Source organism: Egretta garzetta, unplaced genomic scaffold, assembly GCF_000687185.1.
Source record: "Egretta garzetta isolate BGI_Z169 unplaced genomic scaffold, ASM68718v1 scaffold526, whole genome shotgun sequence".
NCBI classification, from domain to species: Eukaryota; Metazoa; Chordata; class Aves; order Pelecaniformes; family Ardeidae; genus Egretta; species Egretta garzetta.
Genome location: NW_009259967.1, coordinates 950,337 through 975,243, shown reverse-complemented (window position 1 = coordinate 975,243; position 24,907 = coordinate 950,337). Strand labels below are relative to the sequence as shown.

The 24,907-nt window shown below is 45.5% G+C and overlaps 1 protein-coding gene across 1 annotated transcript in view; it reads right to left on the bottom strand.

Annotated features, from left to right (window-relative positions):
- The window catches only part of MAPKBP1 (mitogen-activated protein kinase binding protein 1), a 102,290-nt gene that overhangs the window by 58,879 nt on the left and 18,504 nt on the right, over positions 1-24,907 (bottom strand). The window contains exon 2 of the mRNA XM_035895756.1: positions 13,680-13,771. Coding sequence (XP_035751649.1) covers positions 13,680-13,771 — 92 coding nt within the window. The remainder of the gene's footprint in view (positions 1-13,679; positions 13,772-24,907) is intronic.

The following is a 24,907-nucleotide window of genomic DNA, read 5'->3' as shown; positions in this document are numbered from 1 at the left end:
CTTCAGACAGAAGCAAATTGAGGCAGGTCTGTCCCCCAGCCCCCTCCCCACCACCATCTCCCTGGGGAGGATGGCCACACAGAGGGTAAGGCGCTGGGCAGGCCCCTCCGGTGCCCATCCACCCGGCGTTGATCTCTCCTGCGTTCCAGAGCAGATGGCAAAAGCCCCCACTGCAGCAGGAAAACTGGAGCAGCTTTTCCTCTTGAATGCTTCAGTAAGCGTAATCCCTGCAGTATCTCTGTAAGAGTGTCAGAGACAAAAAAAAAAAAACCCAAACCAACAAACCTGCTTCTTTGAAAGCATGGAGTTAAAGCATCACCCGCTCCAAACGGTCAGTTGTTTCCAGCTCCCCTAGCCATGGCAAAGCTCTCAGCTGCCTCAGGCAGCAGAAAGGCAATGAAGCCTCTTGCCAGCCCTGCCTATTCGGAGCCCTACGAGGTCAGGCTGGCAGATGGTGAAAAAAGGGGCAGGGGAGAGCTTGCTTCTCCCCCCAGCTGCTGTCAGTGCCACAACCCACAGGAAGTCGGCCACGGCTCCTGGGCCCAAACAACCAGAGCTCTCAACAGCTCCTGGCCTCGCTCCTTCTCAGAACAGGAACAGCTCAGCCATTGCCAGATTGGCAAAATTCAATTCTATGTATGTTTTCTTTTTTTCTTTTTAGGAGCCTTGTGACAGCTCTGGCTGTAATGGAAAACAAGCATTTACCTTTGCTTTTCCTGTATCCCAGCATAATATAGAGCATTTTAACTGCACTAAAATTTTTCTTCAGCGAAGCTTAACGTCCAGCGGTTAACAGGAGATCTGAAGAGATAGCTTTGCTGGAAGGAGAAGCAATCATGATAAAACCCAGTTTTGCTTTCCCATATATCTACATCTCTTGTCACAGAGAAACACGACCAGATTAGTGTCCAAGACTAAGAAGCATTAGCTCAACGTTGCAAAAGCATAGCAACTGACACCGCAGGCAAGGAATGGCTGGCGTCCAGCGGTTAACAGGAGATCTGAAGAGATAGCTTTGCTGGAAGGAGAAGCAATCATGATAAAACCCAGTTTTGCTTTCCCATATATCTACATCTCTTGTCACAGAGAAACACGACCAGATTAGTGTCCAAGACTAAGAAGCATTAGCTCAACGTTGCAAAAGCATAGCAACTGACACCGCAGGCAAGGAATGGCTGGGATCCCCCCCCCCCCCCCCCCCCCCCCCCAGCCAGCAGAATCAGGTTCAGGTGCACAACAGGCCAGTGCTCGTGTGCGCGTGTTGCAGGGCATGGCTTCCAGCGCAAGCCAGGCAGGGAGGGCCAAGTCCTTCATCTGGTTCCCAAGCAATAGTCGGGGTACTTCTGGGCATGCTTACAATAAGCAAAATACACTGCTTCTTGGCACTTCTTAGCTATCCTAACACAGTGCTCTTTCACCTTTGACTTGTTGCCTTTCTGACACTGACTGAAATCTGAGACCATCTACAGTGCCAGATTTTCCAGGAAGAGGAAAAGGACCGAATCCCTGTTGTTCACACCTGGTGATGGGATATGTCCTTTGAACTGTATGTACTCCTTTTAAGTTAAACTCTATGATTTGTGTCAAGGTTGCCATGAGACACAATGCCTGTTTTGAGATTCTTAGAAAGGGTGGAGCTCAGCTGAGGCGGCTGGTATCTCATTTTCATCCCAGACTTTGCTATTCAGTCCCCATTCCCACCACCCCCCCGCTCTTATGCAAGCTCAGGACTTGGCTCAGAAGCAAGTCATGTTGCCGCACCAAGGTGCTGGTTGCTAGGAGGTACAACTGCTGGAGAGATGCAGAGCAGGTAGAGGAGAGAGCAGGTCACTACCTGCAGGTACACAGGCTTTCGGGCACTCCTGCTCTATGCCATTCCCCCTCCTTTCTCAGGCAATGGGCAAACCCCAGGGGGTTGCAGAGCTTCAAGCTGAGAAAAGGCCTACATGTTCCAAAATAGCCAAGGCAGCACCAGCTTTGCAGCCACTCCTCTTCCCTATTCCACTAGCATGCAGCAGCTTTCCAGACCTGTCAAAGCTTCCCACTTGCAGAGCTCTGAGTGTTTAGCTGTTATTAAATAACATACATGCTTGTTCCCTCACTTCAATTTCTTTGTGCATAAACTGCAAATAACCCTCACCACGGGACTGCTTTTTTTTTTTTTTTTTTTTTAAATGCTGTCTTCCCTTTAGTTCACATGCTGGTTAACGAGATCAAAGCACAACTAACCGTCTACATGGGATTATTTCTAGCTCGCCTCCCAGTTTAAAATCAAATTGGTACAACTGGCACAGTGAAAGATAGAGGACAGTCAGTATTTCTCTTAATAAGGCAGGTTAAAGTCAGATATGACCAACAGAATCATTAAAACAGCAACTGTTGTAGCTATTCTGACAGGCACGGTAACACTTTCCCATTGAGGGAACTCGAACACTTGCCCTGGAACTAGGATGGAAGCAGTACAAAGCATGTCCTATATAGTTCTCCTTAATATGGTTTGCCAGGCAACCCAAACAGCAGCAAACTTGCAGGACTCCTCCAAGCAGCCCTACCTTTCCCTGTTTGCAGCCTCAGGAATCCAGCACAGGGAAGCTTCAAGGGCAGTTAAGTGCTTTTTCTTTGTCACAAGAATTTTCATTGCAGCCTTGCAAATATAAAAGCATTCCCATTTCCCTGCTCTCACTTTCTTCGTCACTAACATTTTTGGCAACAGCAAGAATCCACACTCTAACATAAACTTTCTTGAGAGCTCAGCTAATACTTCTGGCCCCCCAACACACACTGCACGAGCAGTGCCTGGACCTGCCGCACCACTCGCGTGAGGCAGTGCGGGACTGAAGCCACCTAACTAGACTTGCCCTACCCACACTACCAAACTATTTAGGGCTCACTCACAGCACCACAGCATCGCACATAGAAAGAAACCCCCTCTCCAGGATTTTTGTCACCGGAGGTGAGAGCACATTCACGCTGCCGGCATGCACACTGCAGGCAAGGAGCCTTCCTTGGCCCAGAGTAAGGGTCCTGCAAGTCATTCTTACACTAAAAACCACCCCCAACTTCATTGTCAGTTAAGTACAAAAGTTGCTTATAGTTAACACAATTGTGTGCCATGCTGTGGTACTGAAGGGTCAGAGTTCAAAGGTGTATGGTATGGAAGAGGAGAAGGGTGGAACAAGAAAAGCTTTTGCTTATTTCTTTGAAGTAATCAAAGAAATAGCATGTAAAAATGCTCTGATGTTCAAAAAAAAAAGCAAAATGCACCACTGAAGAGGTGCCTATGCAACCTCCACCCAGTCTCCTTCCACAAAACCATTCTGAGAGCATTTCTTTCCACCACTGCCCCATTCTGCTCTCCTCTCTCTGTCAAGAACCAGGCTTGCTCAGCACTGGGAACAGGTACAAAGGAGGACACAGAGGCAGCGGAGTAGGGAGCATCTGGTGTTCTTTGCCTTAATGACATCCTTATATACCTACCAGTGTCACCTGAGCTCATGTCCCATGCGTAGAACCAGCTGTGGGATGTTCAGCAGGAGCAGCACACTGCAGAGGCTCTTCAGAAGCAGCACATGTTTTTGTGGACTCTACTGCCCTGAGGACTGATAAGTGTGTCATGTTGGGAGAAGAGCATACAAACTAGCAAGGGTAAAGATTGCTGTACAAGACAGCACTTTTTGTCTTGCTTTTTTTTTTTTTTTTTTTAAAGTAATCTGTTTAATACCCAGCTCTTATTATCTACAGCTCCATAAGGAAGAAAATAGAACACTGTTACTTTTATTTTTAGAAACAGGTGCAAGCTGGGAGAAGCAAAGTGATTTTCTCTACCATCCAGTCCCATGGCAGACCAAAAAATAGAGGAAAGTCCCAGTTCTCCATGCCCTACAACACATTGCTTCTTCCCCATTGCTGGCTTTTTTCAGAAAAGTCTTCCTGTCCTTCAGACAAACTCTCCCTATCAACTCAAATACAGAACAACATACTTCTGGCAAGACTCCACCTGGAGTACTGTGTCCAGCTCTGGAGCCCTCAGCACAGGAAAGACATGGACCTGTTGGAGCGGATCCAGGGGAGGGCTGCAAAAATGATCCAAGGGCTGGAGCGCCTCTTATGAGGACAGGCTGAGAGAGCTGGGGTTGTTCAGCCCAGAGGAGAGAAGGCTGCGGGGAGACCTGATAGTGGCCTTTCAGTACTTAAAAGGGGCTTATAAGAAAGATGGGGACAAACTTTTTAGCAAGGCCTGTTGTGACAGGACGAGGGGTAATGGTTTTAAACTAGAAGAGGGTAGATTCAGACTAGATACAAGGAAGAAATTTTTTACAATGAGGATGGTGAAACACTGCCCCATCCCTAGAAACATCCAAGGTCAGGTTGGATGGGGCTCTGAGCAACCTGACTTGAGTTGAAGATGTCCCTGTTCATTGCAAGGTGGCTGGACTAGATGACCTTTAAAGGTCCCTTCCAACCCAAACCATTCTATGATACCCCCAACCCTGAAGGTGCGGAGGGGAAGGTGGAATAGAGTTACCAGCTCATCTATGAACTGAACAGTTTTCTGCTCAACTCAGAGCAGGGTTGCCCACATCCCAAGGAGATGTTCTCAGGCAATTTGTTCTGGAGAAAGGCACCTGATCCCGCTCATGCACTCCCTCTCTCTACAGAATTCCTGGTGAAATTTGTGAAACATTTTCCAAAATGTTTCATTGCAACTGGACCGTTCCCTTCAAAAATTCTCAATTCAATCTAAATGCCAAAAACCATCTGGCAATCTAAACTGCTCAAGGCTTCCTTTTGTGGCTTTCAGGGGTTTGTTTGGGGTTGTTTGGGTTTTTTTGGTTTAGTTTTTGTTTTTAAAAAGGAGCAAACTCGCTACCAAAACAAAGGTCACCAGACTTCAGCTTTGATTCATCCCTGAGCCTAGAGAGCAGGTATTGCCTGTTGACAGGGTGGGTCCTCCCACTGGAAGGGCTGCAAGATTGTAGCAAAACTGAGGTGCAGCAGCACGCTCCTACACTGATCCCAGCTGCAGAGTCCAGCCCTTTCCTGGTGCCTGACAGAAAGGAGGAAGCACAGAAGCATGCACGAGCACCAGCTCACCCCAGATAGGATGGTGTGTACAAAGGAAGCACTTTGGGAGAAAGGGTTCATATCACATGGCTTCTGTGGAAAGACAGGGGATAAACAGGCATGTTGGTACCTGGCAGCTTGAGGAAGGATGCCATATCAGACCTACTGCTGCTGCCAGATCCTCAAATAGTAACTGTGGGACAAAGCATCCCATTTCATCTCTATTTCTCCCGAGGCTGTAGCAGCCGGCTACAGAACAGCTATCACCCCCTTGTAACCTGAAGGCTGGATTAGCATACAGCACTCTGGAGAAGTAACCAGAAGCTCTATGTACAGCAAAACAGTGGCTCTACATACAACAGAATGGCAGCTTGCCTCAAAGGGAGCTGCCAACACCAAACACCAGTACTGCCCTGACTAGTTTTTCAATACCAAGAGCGACACAAGGTACAACATCACACGGGGTCTGAAGCCAAGCATCCCACAAGATTCCCACTATCCACCACAAGAGCTTCAACCTACTCCGATCCTGACAAAGACTGCATTAGCCACCTCCCCAGCTGGCAGCTGAGCAGTCAGAGTTAAGGGCTCACGCTCCTGCACCTTCCCTCCAGCAGCCTGATGGCACCCTGATGCTGCAGTCTGCAGTGCACAGACAGCAGCATTTTTGGCAGAGGCTTGACACAATCTCCCTCTGGTTTAGTCAGAAGCTTTTCTGCCCAGCTATTTTGAGGTTCTGTCCTATTTTTCTCCCTTTTCTGCTGGGCAGCAGGTTTGCTGCAGGTCTGGAGCTTCGCAGCTATCTAATTATTTAAGATTCTACCAAATGTTATGTCCTCAGTTGTTTGTCGTAGGTAAAGATTTTCAATTAATTAGACACGATATCAAAAGCCCCCACACACACATGCCTGGGGGCTGGCTGATGGAAACTGCCTGGAAGTCAATTTGACAGGCTTGACTCCATTCTGCTACGGAGAAGTTTGCCCGCAGCTCTAGGTGATCGCTAGTATTGCTTCATTTGCTTCATCATCTCCTCTCCTGCCAAACCAAGTGAGATTACAGCTGAACTGGATCAATACACAACTGTTCAGCAAACAACTCTACTTTTTAGGTGCAGTTTTATTACATGGATTCAATGTAGAGGAGTCTCCAGCACTCACAGAAAGGGAAACCAAGCAAAAACCAATGTAGAAATTCTTGCCTAGCTGTACAGGCATGTGGGAATAGCTCAGACAAGTAAGAATGTGCCTACTCCATTAGGCAGGGTCTTTTCCGTCTGATGTGCAACGATGGGGACTCAGGACTGGACCCAGCTGCTACCTAGATGGGAAGAGGGCAACTGGTCCAGGACTGCATGATTGTTACCTGTGAATCTCACAGGCCAACAGCAAGAGAGCAAGGGAGAGGCCATAGCCCCTGTCCTGGTTTCGGCTGGGACAGTTAATTTTCTTCCTAGTAGCTGGTATAGTGCTGTGTTTTAGATTTAGTACTAGAAGAATGTTGATAATATACTGATGTATTAGTTGTTGCTGGGTAGTGCTTAGTCTAGTCAAGGGCTTCTCAGCTCTCAGCTCTGCCAGGTGGACAAGAAGCTGAGAGGGGGCACAGCCAGGACAGCTGACCCCAACTGACCAAAGGGCGATTCCAGACCATGTGACATCATGCTCAGTATAGAAACTGGGGGAAGAAGAAGGAAGGGGCAGACATTCAGAGTCATGGCGTTTGTCTTCCCAAGTCACTGTTATGTGTGATGGAGCCCTGCTTTCCTGGGGATGGCTGAGCACCTGCCTGCCCATGGGAAGTGGTGAATGAATTCCTTGTTTTGCTTTGCTTGCGTGCACGGCTTTTGCTTTCCCTGTTAAACTGTCTTTATCTCAACGCACGAGTTTTCTCACTTTTACTCTTCTAAGTCTCTCCCCCATCCCATTGTGGGGGGAGTGAGCGAGTGGCTGCGTGGTGCTTAATTGCCAGGCGGGGTTAAACCACAACAGCCCCCCTTAAATCCACCTCTGCAAATGAAAATATCAAAGTTATGATTCTTTGGCCTGAGAATAAAGCACTGTCGCAAAGGGGATCTCCATTCTCTTGTCCCAAGTGCAAAGAGTTTGCTCACTTGACAGAAACTAAGACTGCATTAGCCTTCCTCAGCCCACCCTCCTGGTCTAATCTACATTAACAAAAGCAAGGAGTGACAGGAAGTATTTTACACTTCAGGTCTTCACGCCACAGTGCAGATATGCTCCCTTCCCTCCAGTGGGTATTTAAGACAGGGAGATTTAAGAGTTGAACAAAGTACCCCTGCTTCTTTCTGAGAGATCTGCTATTGCTGGGGAAGAAAAGGAGGCAAGGGTCTGGCTACTTTTCATCATCTTTTTGGACACTTTCAGGACACTAAAACCTGGTATTATTCCCTCAGCATAGAAATATTTGATTGGTTTGGTTGTAATGGCCCAACTCAAACCCAGCTGTAGTCACAGCTCTTCAATTAAATTGTGTTTAGCAATCTCAGTAAAGGGGGTTTTCTTATCTTCCTCTCTGGGTCCACCACCACAATTGTGCCAGCTGGAGTCTCTCCCCAGATGGCACGTACAAGCACAGTAGCTTCACAGAAGAAATGCATTAACAACAGTCCAGATTCCTGGGAGACAGGGAGTGGAAAGAGGTCTACCTCCTGAAAGGCAACTGTCCCATTTTAAAGAGGACAAAGCAAACTGCCTCTGGTGTGGCCAAAGATGCTGAAATTTCCTTTGAACCATAGATGAGAACTCTTAATTTTAGGGTAGGTTTCTACAGTCTTTAAAACACCGCAGGGTTCTCCTTTAGAAAAGGATGGACAAAGAAGGACCAGAAATTGTCTTCAGAGGTTTGGGTAAAGTAAAATTGAAGGAGCAAACACCAGCAGAACTGGATTTATCTACTGGCAACCCAGCAGTTCAAGTATTTCAATGTCCCTGTACCCATTCAAGCTGCATTTGGGATACAGCCGAATAGCATTAGCATTTATGCTAGGGAAAAATTACTGAAGAACTGTACCTGCACAGAGCAGTAGAGCTTTGCACAAACTGCACATGTAACAAAAGGTACATTGGGTCTATAAAGAAGTGGATTCCTTCTGTGTACCTACAGCTTTCTAAAGGCAACTGCCATTGTGGTGTCCAAGTCAAGCGATCAATTAGTTAAGAAAAATATGCTCTGAAATAAGGCAGGAACACTTGCCATCTTACAAATTAGGATTTCATTGTCCATTAGGATTTCATTGTCCATGTAGCCACCAATTCTAATCTGGCCAGAACAGTCACAAGTCTTGAAAAGATCCCAGTTCAGAACAGCACTTTGCCTCGCTCACCTGCTGTCATCTACTAGATCTACCTCTCACAATTCATTCCTGTACCCCACTGACCAAAACCTTCCCCTGTTAACAAGGAAAGAAGGAGCAAGGCGACATCATGCCTGATAAAGTTACACAATGTTTATCCTAAACGTTATTGTGGGTATATATAAAGGGAAATTGTTCGAAGCTGATAATTTATTATGTTGTGTAGTAATCTATCTATATAATGATGGGAAATGACAATTAAAACTTTCCAAGAGACTCCACATGTGAATGGGCTGGAAACCACTTAGCTTTATAGCCTATCTACCAGAACTGGAAAGAGGTGTTTGGGAGCAAACCAACAACCACTTCTGGAAAAGAAAAATCCTCACTCTTTCAGCTTCCAGTGGGTTTTGCCACTCAATTATGTGAAACAGCTACACATATGCTGAGCAGACTACTGGCTGGATTAAAACCAATTCAGTCACTTCCCACTGCGCTCCTCCCCTTCCTCCCTTCGTTGTGACACAGACCTTGGTCACTGCCCTGCCTATGCAGGACCTGACACTCACTTCCCTGGATCTGTGGACAGGGAGCCAGGAGGGGTATGACTCAGAAGGGCTGACAGAGTTAAGAGGATTCCACTCAGTACAGCAAACCAGCCAAGGACAAGGCATGGAACAGGGGGAGACACAGTGAAACAAGAAGAGGAGACTCTGGCTTGATTCTGCTGCAGCGCAGGCTGGCACACAAGAGACTGCTGTACTGACATCCAACATGCACAGCACAGTAGCAGTAAAATAAAATTTGACCCAGACAGCTATGCAGTTTTCTGATTTTGAACACAATCACACCACTATTCACTTCTGAGTATTAGTTGTCCTATCTCAGAAAAAAAACTCAAGGTGATAAAGCTGAAGCAAGGAGAAGTCTTGCTCTTCAACAAGATATTATGGCAAAGAGCAGCAGGAGAAAAGACTTAATATCTTCATCTTAACTTTGATCATATAGCTCCTTCTTTTATTGTCCCTCCCTTTCTGTATACAAACAAGGCCGATTCATTCTGAAAAAGTACAGAATATTGGGGCATCCAAATCATTTGTTCATCAAATGTACCGTGCACACACAGAGCTAGCCAGGGGGCTGCGTCTGTACTGGCTACAGTAATTTCTGAAAGAAACCCGAAGAAACTCATTTCACTACATCTCAACAAGATTCGCATATTAAACCCACGTCTACCTTTAGCAGGAGCTGCTGTATGTAAAGAGCTACACTAGAGAGCTGAAGGGGAGGGAAGAGTATGCAAGCTGAGACCGATCAACTCATTACATTGATACATACATATATGTATCAATACCAATTTCCCCAGCAAGGAACACTAATGTCAAAAATCCCTGACTCCCATCAGAGTGGCTGGGAATTGACAAGCAGAGCTAAAGAGGCTTAAACTTGCCAGAACATAACAGAACAGTGTTTAAAAGACATTGCACACTGAACAGGACGAAGCACTACCTTCCAGCTCCTACAGAAGAAAAAGCACAGGCTGCTCCCTCAAGCAGGCAAGTGCCTCCTCACATGAAGACAAGGTTCCCAACCAGCTATTATGACCAACTGAGAACCAAGGAAAGAAGAATAAAGAGAAGCAAAATAAATCAGTCAGTCACACCAACCTACAAGGCTTAGAAAACAACAGCAAACACAACCCCAAAACGGATAACCCCCCCCCCCCCCTTTTTTTTTTCCTTTTTTTTAATGCTAGTCATCCTCAGGATTTTCTTAGCTTTGTTTCCCTTCTTGTTTCTAGGAAACAGAACCTCAACTAGCTGCCACAAAAAAAAAAAAAAAAAAAAAAAAAAAAAGAATAATAAACCAAAATGAGGGAAGGGCGGGGGAAAAAAGCAATGAGGAAAAAAAACCTGAAAGGAAGACAGAGCATCGGTCCTGCCACAAGAAGTAAAAAATTCAGTACACTTCTGTATTTCTGTCCCCCTCACTCCTCCCCCACAAGATCGACTTTGTTACTCACTGCATAACCCTAACAGAGATCAAATTTAGCAATTTCGGGTTTATTTCACTTGCCAGCATAAGAACAGGCAAGTGCAGGCAGCAGCTGTAAGACCTTCAGCGAGGATTAGTTTTCTCTCCTATGTTGTCTTACCTCCCAACACAACAGCCTGATATGACAGTGGTGGCCTTCAATACCTGCAGCACTTGGTGCCTTTAGCCTTTATGGTAGATACGAAGAAAAACCCTCCCACCAAGACAATACCAGGGTCAGCAAAAGCTGCTGTCACACACTGCCAGAGTGAAAGCCTCCTTAGGGTCAAATAAGAGAAAGGATAAAAGGTTCAAAAGCCAGTGAGAAGAAAGCAATAATGTAACACTCAGCTTTTTGGCACCACTGTGGAGTTGAAACTAGCGTGGGTTGCATTGGGAACTGCTTCTTTCAGGAGATTCAGAAACTTCTCAGGAGATTCAGAAACTCCAGGAAAGAGAAAATCCAGAAAAGGAATCATATTTTTAAAAAAAAAAAAAAATTACTTTAGGCAAACCAGAGACCAGAGTAAAGATTCCGCTCAAAGAACGCCAGAGCTTCTCATGCACAAGTCCTCATTCACATACACATTCGTATGCCTGGTGTGGATGAAGTCAGGATGCTTGGGGCAACTGTTTTGATCTCAACCAAATGAATCTAGGTATGTTGAAAGTGTTCTTAGGAAAATACAGAGTTGTTATGTAAATTCAGCTTTTAGGGGTAGGACAGACTGGAGGAGCAAAGCATCTGCATGTCAGGATTGCAAAACCTCAGTAGATGAGCAGAGGGCTAAGGAAATCACTGGAGTACCTGGAGCACAGCTGAAGATGACCAAGTTGCATGGACAGGTCATGAACCAACTGTGCATGAACCATACCCAGTCTGCCACATCAGCTTCATGTAAGAAGCTTCAGTGTCCAGTAAATTCAAACAAATAGAAACAAAAATAAACACAATAAAGCCAATCTACCAGAAATGCCAGGTTTCTTGCAAATCAAGAGAAACTCACTGGAAATGAGAACATGGGGAAAAACCCAAAACCCAACAACAACAAACTGAACTTGCATCAATTTAGTAAGCTATGCACCAGTACTGCTCTCATGTTTTGACTCATTAACTAATGCTAGTTTTGTTAGAGACTGTCTTGACTGCAGCAAATCACAACAGCATCACAAAACAGGCCAGCTGTGGCACAAAAGCAGCAAGTTGTATAAACCATTAAACTGTTACAACACACATCTAGTATATTCCATAGCTTTCCTGCCCAGGCCATGAGATGCTACCACCAACAAGCAAGAACAGGAATTCCCCTGTAAAGCCTTAAGGAACCACATAACCTGTTAATTACCCAAAAGAATCCCCAGGTGTCCTCATGCTTGATTAAATCAATGATGTTAGGCACGCACAAGCTCATCAGAGGACACCGCTATTAACAAAACTAATCTATCTTTAGCTATGCAAGAGCCCAAACCATCTGTTTACTGCACTTGTTTTCTTTGTCTCCTTGTCCTCTTCAAGCATGGAGATATTCAGTGTCACAAAAGATGCAGAGGAAGAGGCAACACACGCTGGAACATATTTGCCTGGCTCCAAAGAGTTCAATCATAAAGGATGCTGTCAAGCACAGATGTGGATCTCACATTGTCTGCAGTTTAACAGACTACCCACTGACAGAAGAAGAGGGAATGGGCAGAAATTAAAACACATGAAATTCCATTTGAACGCAAAAGAAAAAAAAAAAAAAAAAAAAAAAAAACACACCACACCCCACCTTTTTTTTTCCTTTTGTTACTGTGGGAGTAGTCAAACACTGGAACATGCTGCCCAGAGAGGTATTGGAGTCTCCATCTTTGGAGATACTCAAAAGCTGCCTGGCTGTGGTCCTGAGCAACCCGCTCTAGGTGACCCTGCTTGAGCATGGGGGTTGATCTAGATGATCTCCAGAGGTTCCTCCCAACCTTCCTCCTAACCACAACAATTCTGTGATTCTGCGCACCAGGACATGGCCAGGATGGGCAAAAATTTCTAGCCAGTTTTACTGACCCCATCTCTCATTTTGGCCACAAACACAGAATCCTTAAGTGTGCTGGCCTGTTTCTTGTACACTTGAAAACATCATCTATAATTGTTGTGGAAGTTCCTTTCTTCTAATTCCAGCTTTCATGTCTTAAGAATATGCCTGTGCAACACAGGAGATACTGCCCTTCCTCTTCTCCTTTAGCTTGATGACAAACGGAATAAACTAGCTTGGAGGAAAAGCCAAACTCATATGGACTTCTGCAGCACAGCCAGCTGGGATATCCACACATAGTGCTACATTAGGCAGTGAAAGCTTTTCCTGAAGAGTCACTCTTCTGTATTCCCAATCTATTCCCACTACAGTATCATACCTTTTCATCTAAGTCATAGATATACCCCATCTCAACAGCCGTGCTTCTACTGGCAGGGTAAAATGTTTTTCCTCCCCAGCTTTTCAAACTGCCATCTATTATGAGACCTCTACCAGCCTCTTTAAAAATCTTCAGGGGCTTCATTCTTTCAGACAAGTCCCATCCCACAGATCAGCAACAATGACATGTTCTCCTCCTCCATGGACACGTGCCCTTTGGGTGAGCTCTGCCTTCAGTGAGATCAGTATCTGGATGCAGATGTCTATGATTTTGCTAAGTGTGCAACTCACAAAGCCACCTCTGCAGACCTCAGCTATCTCCCTCTAGGTAGCTGTTTTGCTGTCCACCAAAGCCTCCTTCTGGATATCTCTATTTGGCCTTAGACCACAGTTGATAGATGTGTTGCACTCCAGAGAACCCACATGCAAGGGGCCATCAGCCTGAAATCTTTCTCTGCATTTGGATGAGGAACACGGTAAGTCATAAATTGCAGGGTATATACAAGAAGACTTTTGTCAATTCATTGAAAGCATCACCTGCTCCATTAGGTACTCACTGGCTTGAGCATCACATGGAGTTATGTATAAGTTCACCACACTACCGAGCACAGTTGAAAAGCCCACAATTTAATACTCAGAGAAAGAGGGAGAGGGGTTCAATTAAAGGGATTTTGTTAAAATGTGACAGGTAAAATGCAATCCCTCTCCCTTGCCAATTACACTAACAGTGACGAGTCTCCATATTCTCCAGTGTTAAAATACTAAAGAATGGTAAATAGCCTCCCTATAGAAGACCATAGTGGAAACACCCTGAATCTTTATGTTGATATATCAGTCCTGGTTTATCTTAGTTTTGAAGAATGCGGTTAGTGACTCACCCTGCTGGATAAGCAACGAGGCCAGTTCTGGGGTCGCAGGCTAATCCTCTGCCTCCTGACACAGTTATCCCCAAGACCTTCTCCAAAGTCACCTAGTGCATACGAAAAAGAAAAAAAACAGCATTATGAAATATGAGTGCAGTTCAAATGGACCCATACACAGATGCTGATGGTCTGGTTCATATTGGCATTGAGAAGAATCACAGCACCTAAAAATTCACTGACAAGCACCCAGGTACAGAAGCAACCCTACTCAATTTTCAACATAGGCACAATAAAATATTGCTGGGGTATAGAGAAGGACTTATTCAATCTGATTACTTTGTCTGTGCCAGAGCATTGCAAAGACAGAGGACTGCAAGCAGCAGATAGTACTGGTGAGAAGCTGGGATGCACATTCACTGCCCACTGATTCCCATCCTCCCAGCAAGAGCAGCAAACCACTTTCTCCAGAGCTCTTTCCCAAAAATTGTTTCCAGGTTGACCCGTTCTCTTTATCTCCTCCATTCAGTGGTAGGGGTTCAGCCTGGTCCCTGCCCCATATTCCTAGGAGCTGAATAGTCAATTTCTCCCACAGGGCTTGAACTAGAAATCACATCCAGTAGACCAGGGCATCCCTCCCCAGGAATCTCAAGAGACAGAACAGCTTATATGACTGGGTTCACAAGCCCAAATACCAATGACCCATGCAAGAGACAGTGATCCAAAATGCTTGCTTTCCCCCCTGCACAAAGATCTCCACAACTTTTAGGAAAAGAAAAGAAATGCAACTGGGAAGTACATGGAAGATACAAAGATTCATTAGCCAGACCTCTGTGGCAAGAAGCTGGGAAAAGCAAAAACAAAAGAGGAAAGGAGGGGGACAGATGGACACAGCACGGTATTTTGGGGAGCACTCCCTGGCAGAGAAAGCATCAGAATTTAGCAACTACCCCAAAGCAAAAGATTGCAGTGGGATTACACTGCACAAAATCTGGTCTGTAGCATGAAAAGGACTCAACCTCTGAGCACAAACCAGTTCTCAGCCCTGGGGTTGTTTTGGCCGACACAAAATTATGCTCTTTCCTTTACATTTGCACAGCTTGATTTTATTTATTATATATTTGATGCATACATTCCTCCTCAGCATTGCTGTCCCTGCCAAACTCATGGATTTGACTGGGTCACAGTCTTCTGTTTTTAATTATCATCATCTAAATTATATTTGGTTAAGGCCTTAAGGCATGGACGCAGCATAAGAAGTTACTATTGTAATAATTACTACTATCTGTAATAGCTTCCCTGAAGACGAGTATCTTGTATTTATACCAAGATGGTGCACAAAAACCAGGGGCAGGGCAGGTTCCCCACGCCACCCTGACCACGCAGCTTACCAGACCTGAGGAGTTCGGCTGTCAGGTGAAGAAATGAGGTCTCACTGAGCTCACAGTCCAGGTTACCAGATACTGCAACAGAACCCACTCCCCACAGAGAACTACCTTGCTTCAACAGGTAAAGCAGGGCTGAGGTGCCACCACTTAAAAAAAGAGCCTTCCATGCATTTGCTATTTCAAATTCAGCCTGCCTTCAAACCAGTGACATGGAAAGTGGAGGATTTCATATCCCAGTCTGGAACAACTTGGTCTTCTCTTCCCTTTTAGTAATAATATACCACAGATACTTTGAGACAGTATGAGAGAACACCAAATTGCCCCCTTCCCTTGCAAAATTAGTATCTCTGGAAACATGGCTTCTACAGAACTCCACTGGATTTTTGTGTAGTATAAGAACATACAATTAAAAATCCATTTACAAATCCACCGGTAAAGAAAGGAAATAGTTTTGTTCCAGCTTAATGTTGGAACAAAAATGTTGGGGGGGGAAAGGAGTGAGGTAGGCTAGGATGATAGTTACTCTTCCAGGCTTGTTAACAATAATACTTCAAAATACATTTAGTCTCAAAGTCGCCTCACAAATGCACAGAAAGAAGAACCCAATGCTTCTACTGCTGAGATTCCAGCTCGTATCAGCGGTTTCCAACCCATCACACTAAGAGAGGTTTAAATTCCTATAGAAACCGCATTCATAACAGCGAAGGAGGAAGTGGAAGAGACTTGCCATTCAAATGCTCCAATCTAGATAAGGCACCAATTAGTTGATGCTGTCAGCAAACATCAATTTAGCAATGCTGTGCATATGCTGCTCAGTGCAGGCTTTAGCTCAGGCTGGCTGTAATTGCAACTGTCCTACAAGGCACTACTTGACCTTGGCTATGCAGCTATTCAGCAGCAATTCAGCAACCTGCTTTCACCAACAGATACGTTTTAGCTCTGTGAGGACGTATATCAAGCCTCTCATTGTGCAGTCTTAAGCCACAGCTGAGCTGATCTTACAGCTGCCTGCTCTGGAGGGACAATTCCTTCCTCCCTCATTCCACTGACACCCACCCACCCACAGGTTTCCCTCACGCCAGCAGGCAACTGCCAAAACAGCAGAAAACCATGCTGTAGTTCTTGCTTTCTGTTTGCCAGCCTGGGGAAGCTGCAGGAAGCTCAAAGCCAGGTAGAAGAAAAACCATCCCCTTTCACGGGCAACTGCACCGATCCAGCGGTACCTCCAAAACCCACCCTGCACTTGGTGGTGTGGAAAAATCTGCCCCCTCCTAGTCTTTAAGAGAGAGAGAAACTGAACAAGAGCACTGACAGATTCGTCTTGGCATTCTCACCCCACCAACAGCAAAATGTCACGCTTGCTCCACCTTCCTCTCTTACTATAGGGTGTGTGCAGGCCCCGTGCTGCTCTGCCAATAGACTGTGGCAGTGCTAGGAGGCAGAAAGTCTACCTTTCTCCTATAGTCAGCACACAGCTTGACACCAAAGGAATAGCTCTAGTCTTCGGGTCCAATTATTCTACTGCCAGCAAGCACCTCCTGGCCCCCAACACATCACTTGTTCCATTAGAAAAAGACAAGTACCAAGGCCATACCACTGGTATTGATACAACTCATGGCACAGAAACAGATACCTGGGTCCAGAGGCTCATAACTAACTTTCTAAAAAAAGATTCTCCCTCTTTTGCTCCTAGTCTTAGCTTCAAAACCTTCCTAATGTAAAGAATCTGAAAGGCAACCCCATGAGTCTATCCAATGGATGCTCTTACAACACCTCTGCCTGACAATCCTTGAGTATGAAAAACAACATGCTTGCAAAAGGAGTACACGCAAATTTAAAATTTGGTCTTATTTATAACACTTGTGAGCTCCACTCCCACCACCCTGCCCACGATACACCACAGCTCTATCCCCAAGAGCAACCTCCCAAGTAGGTGACATAAGAGCAAGAGATAGTCAGTCCCTTGTCACAAAACTTGACAGAAGAATGAAAAACATTTCAGAGAGAAAAAACAATAGGCAACAATACAGCATAAACTGGATTCCGCTCAACTTGCCAGCTAAAACAAAGAAATTATTAATATAGTTAAATAGGTCAGGAGTACACCCACTTTAACTTCCTAATCTGGAATTAAGATTTGTCAGCAAAGGGCAAATTTCCCGATACAGGTCTGCCATTACCACACTTCTGAAGTTATGTCTTACAAGGTAGGAACCCACTTCCTCATGTGGTAAGCGCAGCCTCCCAATTCTACACAGCCATAACCACTGCCATTCATACAAGTCTCCCAGGTGGTACTTCAGCACATCCCAATCAGAAGTAAATTCCCTGTCACACCTTTCCAAGTCTGATCTGAGCTAAACACAGGACCTGGAGAGTCCCCCTGCAGATCTGAAACATCATGTTCGTTACCAGTAGCTCCAATGTTGGCCCAATTTGCTTCCCATCATCATCAGACATGTCACTGCTTGCTCAGGCCTTCACAGGCAATCAATGGGCCACCTCATTACCCTCATCCAAGCCTGGAAACAACTGCAAGATTAAACCTGTCATTTTGTGTGCCTAAATTAGAGGCACAGAGAGGAGGCTGGCTATCCACATTTGTTACTTCATCTTGAGGTTTCTATTAATAGAATTTGGCACTTTCAGTCAAGGTTCTTCATGCAATTTGCAAACGTTATCGAATCAATCCGCATGCAACATGCTTCTGCAGCTCACTTTGCATTGCCACTATGGTACTTGTAACCACCCCATCTCCGTTCCTTTAAAGTCAACTTGTTTTCAAATTTGGAGGCTCAATACAAACTCTTAGGCACCAAAACCAGAATCAGCTGTGCAGCTAACACCTGTCTTGCAAAACCTGATATTCACCCATTTTACAGGCTTAAATCTAAATTTGGCTGCTTAGAGTTGCACAAACACGTAAAGAAGTTTTAGTGCCTAAGCAGATCACTTACCCTGTTCCTTCCACGTCAGATCCCAAGATCACCAGATAGTTCCCCCACCTCATAGGACCAGACCAGCAGAGTCCCAAATTGCAGGACCCAAGGTACCAACAGGTATACATGACAGACAGGCCTTCCCAGGGAGAGGAGCCTTGCTGCAGCCCAATCCCACCTGGAAGTCAAAGGGCACATCTGAGAGCGGCCCTTGCTTCCCTCGGGCACGGTCCCATGCAGCACGAGGGGAAAGCCCACACTTGCACGACAAAGCCTTGCCACCTCTGCCTTACTACTGACATGCAGATAATCCCTTCAGAAAGCCTGGTCTAAACAGCCCTGGCCAGCCTTGTTTGTCTTTTCGGGAAACACACCCAGTGCAGAAATAATTTCCACCAAAATGGGTGCCAAAGGGGACAACGTAGTCACAGTGACAGTCCCGCCTGACCTGAGCTCACAGGCGCTCTCCCTCCAGCTGCACAGTTTTACTACTGAGCCACCACTGCTGGTTAGGAGCTCCTGTGTCTACGCCTGCTTGCCCACCAGCAGACTTCTGCAGTCTGGCTTCACCTTAAAGAAAGAAACGAAAAGAAGATTTCAGGGGAAAGCCATCTTTAACACCAGGCATCCCCTGAAAAGAATTTCAAGTGTAGGCCAAATGATGCTGCTACTCACCCCATCACCCCTCCCAGGTAGGCATCCCCTGAAAAGAATTTCAAGTGTAGGCCGAATGATGCTGCTCACCCCATCACCCCTCCCAGGCCAGCAAAAGACTACACAGGAGTTTAGTAGCATTTCAGTCCCTCTTCCCCATACTCATATGCTCAAGAAATTACAGAGTTTTCTGACTCTATCACCTCACCTCCTGCCTTCTAATACTATCCACATTCTCTTCTGGGCCCAGAACCTCATCATTCTCTATAAACGCAATTTATTTAAGCATGGAAATAAAGCAGCAAAGCATTTGAGAGGATACATGCAACTCTCCAGTGCTCAAAAAGACCACCGAGGAGAGAAAACTGGTGTTACTGTACAGGACTGCCCATATGTCCCAGTACCTATGGCATTAGGCAGAAGGCTACAGCCTGGAAAAACAATGTCCAACAAGCAGATGTATCTGTTCCAGACTTCATGAGACTGGCCATCTTGGATCAGAGAGTATCTAGCCCTGGTTCCTGTTTTGATTTGCAGCCATAAGTGAAGGAGAAAAATAAGGAAGAACAGTATCATAAACAAATGTATGGATAAAGTTTAAGAGCAGGGAAAGCAAATTTGATTCTTTCTCACCTCCTGTCAATCTCCCCATCTCAAAATAGATATTCTCGGGTTTTAACCTATTTCAGTAGAGTTCTCTACCATGAACTTATCCACTGTGTCTTTAAAAGCTTGGCATTCACATCATCTTTTGGCAAGGAGCTCCACCAATCTGGTACATGTTGCAAGAACTATATCTCATTGCTTGTTTTTAACCTGAATTCTGTTAGTTTCATTTGATGTGCCTTAGTTGTTGTATGGGAAGAAAGAGTGAATAGTCAGTCCTCACCTACCATCTTTAGGTGGCTCATGATTTTTTAAGCAGCTATGCTTTCACCCCTAAGTCATCTGTGTTCCAAGTACAAGATCCTTCACTTAGTCAGTTTATGGCTCTCCTGAAAGCCATTTCATATCTTTGATCAACTCTGATGCTCTTTTGTGAGCCACCTTCCAGGTCCACTATATCCTTTCTGAGATGAAAGAGGAAATGCCAAGACTACATACAGCTTTCAAGGTTCCCCAGGGCTCAGTACTCGGCCCAGTCTTGTTCAACTTGTTCATCAATGACCTGGACGAGGGGATGGAGTGTACCATCAGCAAGTTCACTGATGACACCAAACTGGGAGGAGTGGCTGATATGCCAGAAGGCTGCGCTGCCATTCAGTGGGACCTGGACAGACTGGAGAGTTGGGCGGAGAGGAACCTGATGAAGTTCAACAAGGGCAAGTGTTGAGTGCTGCACCTGGGGCGGTCGGACCCCATGCACCAGTACAGGCTGGGGGCTGACCTGCTGGGAAGCAGCTCTGCCGAGAGGGACCTGGGAGTCCTGGTGGACAATAAGCTGACCATGAGCCAGCAATGTGCCCTTGTTGCCAAGAAGGCCAATGGTATCCTGGGGTGTATTAAGAGGAGTGTGGCCAGCAGGTCGAGGGAGGTTATCGTCCCCCTCTACTCTGCCCTGGTGAGACCCCACCTGGAGTACTGTGTCCAGTTCTGGGCTCCCCAGTTCAAGAAAGATGAGGAACTCCTAGAAAGAGTCCAGAGGAGAGCAACTAGGATGATAAAGGGACTGGAGCACCTCCCCTACGAGGAAAGGCTGAGAGAGTTGGGCTTGTTCAGCCTGAAGAAGAGAAGACTGAGAGGGGACCTTATCAACACATACAAATATCTTAAGGGCAGAAGTCACGAGGATGGAAGCAGTCTGTTTGCAGTGGTGTCCAGCGACAGGACTAGGGGCAATGGGTGCAAACTGAAACATAAGAGGTTTCAGTTGAATATGAGGAAAAACTTCTTTACTCTGAGGGTGACGGAGCACTGGAACAGGCTGCCCAGGGAGGCTGCGGAGTCTCCTTCTTTGGAGATATTCAAAGCCCGCCTGGATGAAGTCCTGTGTAGAATGCTCTAGGAGAGCCTGCTTTAGCAGGGGGGTTGGACTAGATGATCTCCCGAGGTCCCTTCCAACCCTTGCGATTCTGTGATTCTGTGGTCACAGCAAGTGTTTACAGAGCAGAATAATATAGTCTTCTGCTTTGTTCTCCATTCTTTTTTCCCACTAAATACCTTACACTTGATCTGCCTTTTTGACATCCAAGACCATTTACAGACAGCAGCCAAGAGGTCAACCTGCTCAACAATGTGACGGATAAGAACTCCTGCTGCTTTGCACTTGGAAACTCATCCCCCATTCTCTCCTCTCTGCTCCCCTATGGAAAGGGAAATCCTATTCTTCAATCAACAGTTTGATTTTAACTTCCCCCTTCCTCTCCATGCTTTTGTGAGCACTTATTCATGAACAAGAGCATCCTCAGAGGGAGTTCTTGCAGCACAATTATTGCATTCCATTCCAGAATGGCTACTTTAATAAATGTCCGCATGCAGACAAGTGCTATTTTAAAAGCCTTCCCATGGGTCTGTGTATAACACAGTTAACGTTTGAGTCCATTTAATTAACTAGCAGCATCGAGTCAGCATGAAAAGACAACATCCATCAGAGTCCATCTATCATCCACTGCACAATGTGCCTGCCCTCACCCCTCTCCTGCCTGAATGTGGGCATATCAATAATGTATGTGCAAAGGTATGCGTTCCCGAGAAAGCAGTGGACACAGAAATCCCAGAGATACATAACCTATGAGGGTTCTTTTGGAAAGCCTTCCCTAGCACATCCAGTAATCAGTTACCATCTTGTCTGAGGAGTGGCTACATAATCATCTGTTCTTTTGCCTTAAAAAAAAAAAAAAAAAAAAAAAAAAGCTTTTGGGGCTCAACTTGAGACCCCAATACTCTTCAGTCCTGGCAATACACTGACACAGGGAGCTCCAAAATCAGGCCCAAGTTTGACAACAGCACTGTGCTCATAGAGCTCATATATTCTGCTCATAGAGTTTTCAGCACCACTGCACACACTCCAACGTGTTTTCCGTGCTACAACACAGCAAAGTTGTATCAATGCATTCTGGCATCCAATACGTGAAAACGCATTGTAGATGTACATTGTCAGCCTCAGCATTTAAGAAATAGCTGTCTATTTCTTACATAAGTGAAATTTGATACAGAGTGCCAAATCTCACAGCTGGCCCTATTTGTACATCATTCCTGCCGCCCCTGAGCCCCACCGCAAAAAAGCACGTTTAACCTCCAGGGACCAGCGCACACGTTGTAGGCTCTAATCTACCATCTGAACATGCTGTCTGATCTCCTGTTACTGCTGCAGAAACATAAAGGCTTGAAGTTTTACATTTAGCTCTCCTGTGCTTCTTGTGGCACATTAAACACAGAACGCTAATTACAGTATACTATTCTACTTAAAGGGCTGTCAGCATTTCCACTGCAAAGCCTTCATTTCAGGGCTTTATAGCACAGCTGTGAAATATTAATTTTGCACTTGGGCTTGACATGCAAAGGTCTGGCTTTGGCCCAGGTTCCTCTGCCTGTTTGTTTTTTTGGGAGTTGGGGGTTTTTGTTGTTGGTCTGGCAGGGGGAGGGCTGAAGACAGGTGGATGGAATTAACTGCAAGGGATGTTTGACTTACAAGAGCACACAAATGACAAAACCACCCAGCTTCACAGTTGATTTCTGTTCCGCACCTACCTACTGCCTCCCCCTGGTTTTGTATGTGCACATAGAATATGCACTTTAAATTCCACATACACACCCCCCAATGCTATTCTATCTTCTCCTTCCTCTCCAGCCTGAGCCTTCTGTCCCTCAGCATCCAGTGCAAGCAGAGTACTGTCTTGACAAGCCTGGAGACTGAAAATATTCCACCTGCAAAAGCAACAGTAGTAAGGTGAGCTCCAACACACAACAATTCAGGATGCCTCTGCCTTGACAGAGCAGTCTCCATGTCTCTTGCAGTTAAGTTTCACAAGCCTTGCTCACTGCAACCATTGCAAACTCATACCAATTGCCTAACTGACCCTCTAGGAACCACTCCAAGACCATTAAACTGGTTTCATGCAATCCACCACACAGACTTGTTGCAACATTTCAAGGTGTTTCCAGCCAACGTTCAATTTGAAGCAGCATTCATGGGGTGAAAGGATTCAGAGCTATGTCTGACTACTGAAGAGGTCCTCACATTTTAATCAATAAAGAAAAAAAAAAACCAAAAAAAAAAAACAAAAAAACAAAACCAAAACAAACCCCCAAAACCAAAAAAACACCACCTGACCAGAACATTATCGTCTGCAACAAGCAGTTGCCAATTCTGGGCAATTGGATTTCAAGATAACCGCTTTAAGAACATCAGTGAACGATCTCCCACAACACAAATTATGACTGACACGCCTTGGCACAAGAGTGGTAAGGGTAGAAACTGACTTGTCCAAAGGTTTTGAATCACTGAGTTATGGGAAGCATTACATTACATTCATAAACCCGCATAAAATGGAGAGGGGGTGTCTAATGGAAATGCTGAGCCCCAACTCTTAATGGCCCTGCCAGGTGTCACTACAATGGTTGTGCAGGAGTGTGCACACACGTTTATTAAAAATGATCCAGGCAGTTGAGAGAACAGGGAACAAACAGGGATGTAAGTGGAAAAAAGGGAATGTGAGCAACCCAGGGTCCCCGCAGGCTGTCTTTCCACATGTGCCTGCACACAGTGTCCGTGCGTTTGTCCATCTCTCCACACAATCTCTCTTGCCTGTTCTCCCCCCCCCGGCCTCCCCACCATGCTTTCAGTCTGATTCCAGCTGTCAGGACTGCATTCCTGTCCCGTCAGCCCCAGCTGTCAGGGACTACGTGCTGAATCTGCACTCTGCCTTCTTCTCCATGCACCTGGACTAAGGCAGTCCCAGGGAGGCCATAAATATCATTGCATAGCCCCCAGGGAAGTGGGTGGGAGGCTATTAAAAGCACCTCTACCAGGAACCATAGTGAGGGAGCTCAGAACTGAGAGCAGCACACATCTGCAAGCGTCCCTGTGGCCTGCAAAAGAGGATACGTAGAGGGTTAATTTCCTACCAGCTTCTGCAGCATGACCTAGCCATCATTAAATAACTACCTTCTGTTTCTTCACTTAACACCATCCTTATCCCCCAACTTTCTCTTTCCCACCCCCACACCAAGGTCCAGTTTCTTCTAAAATATTGCAGGGATGAAGAAAGGCACATGTAACCTTATCAACCTTGGCTAAATACATGGCAAGCAGCAACTTCTCCTTCTCCCATTCAGCCATCATTCTCACTGTAAAAGCAGCCCCAACTCAGATTTTTATGAGATTTCACAAAACCTTCAGAATATCTCAGCTTCAGACACACAAATGTGGTGAAGGGACAAGGGGTGGAGTAGGTGTAAATTGTCCACCTTTGTCGGTGCTGTGATGATGCTATTTTGACTTTGGTGTGGGGAATTCTTTTTGTTGATGTCAGCAAAGTTTGTGAAGATTGTGTGATGAATGTACACTTTAAAAAAGAAAAAGTGACATCAAACAGGGTACAGGTTTGTTGTCACATAAAAGAGTGAATCCTGATTTATTCCAGGCTAAGCATCTGCACATGGAGTCAATCGGATCAGCTCCACAGGCAGGCAAGCCCTATGGGACACAAGAGAGGGATGCATCCTGTGTGGGCAGGCTTCAAACAAGCCATTCCTTGAGATCTCAGGACCTGGAATCGCGCAGGATCATTTCTTCACAAGGAACAGGTTCTTTTCCAATTTGCAAACATGGATTACTTTTTTGTAAGGAAAGAGCAGGCCAGATACCAGACTTTACATAGGGGGTGCTTCTGCCCTCCCACATAGGCAGTATCTTGTAATTCCTTCTTTGTAGTAGAAAAAGGAACTAATTCACCTCCCCCCTGCATGGAGAACTATCTGTAAGAGGATTAGGTACAAGGAGGGACTCGCAACACACCCCATCAATCTGTCCCCACAGTGGAGATCAAAGGAAGCAACTTCTGACTCCCTGGCCAGCGTTATTCATTGGTCTCTTCCAAATCCATGTACAGGGCCTGAATATAGGCAAAGAAAGTGCTTCAGTGAGAAGAAGTAAAAAAAAAAAAAAAAAAAAGAAAAAAGAAAAAGTAAAAACAGCTCCCTTGGGCATTGGGCAGCGTTTCAGTTACTCATATAAGGGTTTGAAATCAAGCAGGAACAAACGGTTCTCGCAGCATAAGGGTCACTGTTTATCATCGTTAATCATCACCTCCCAGATAGGAAG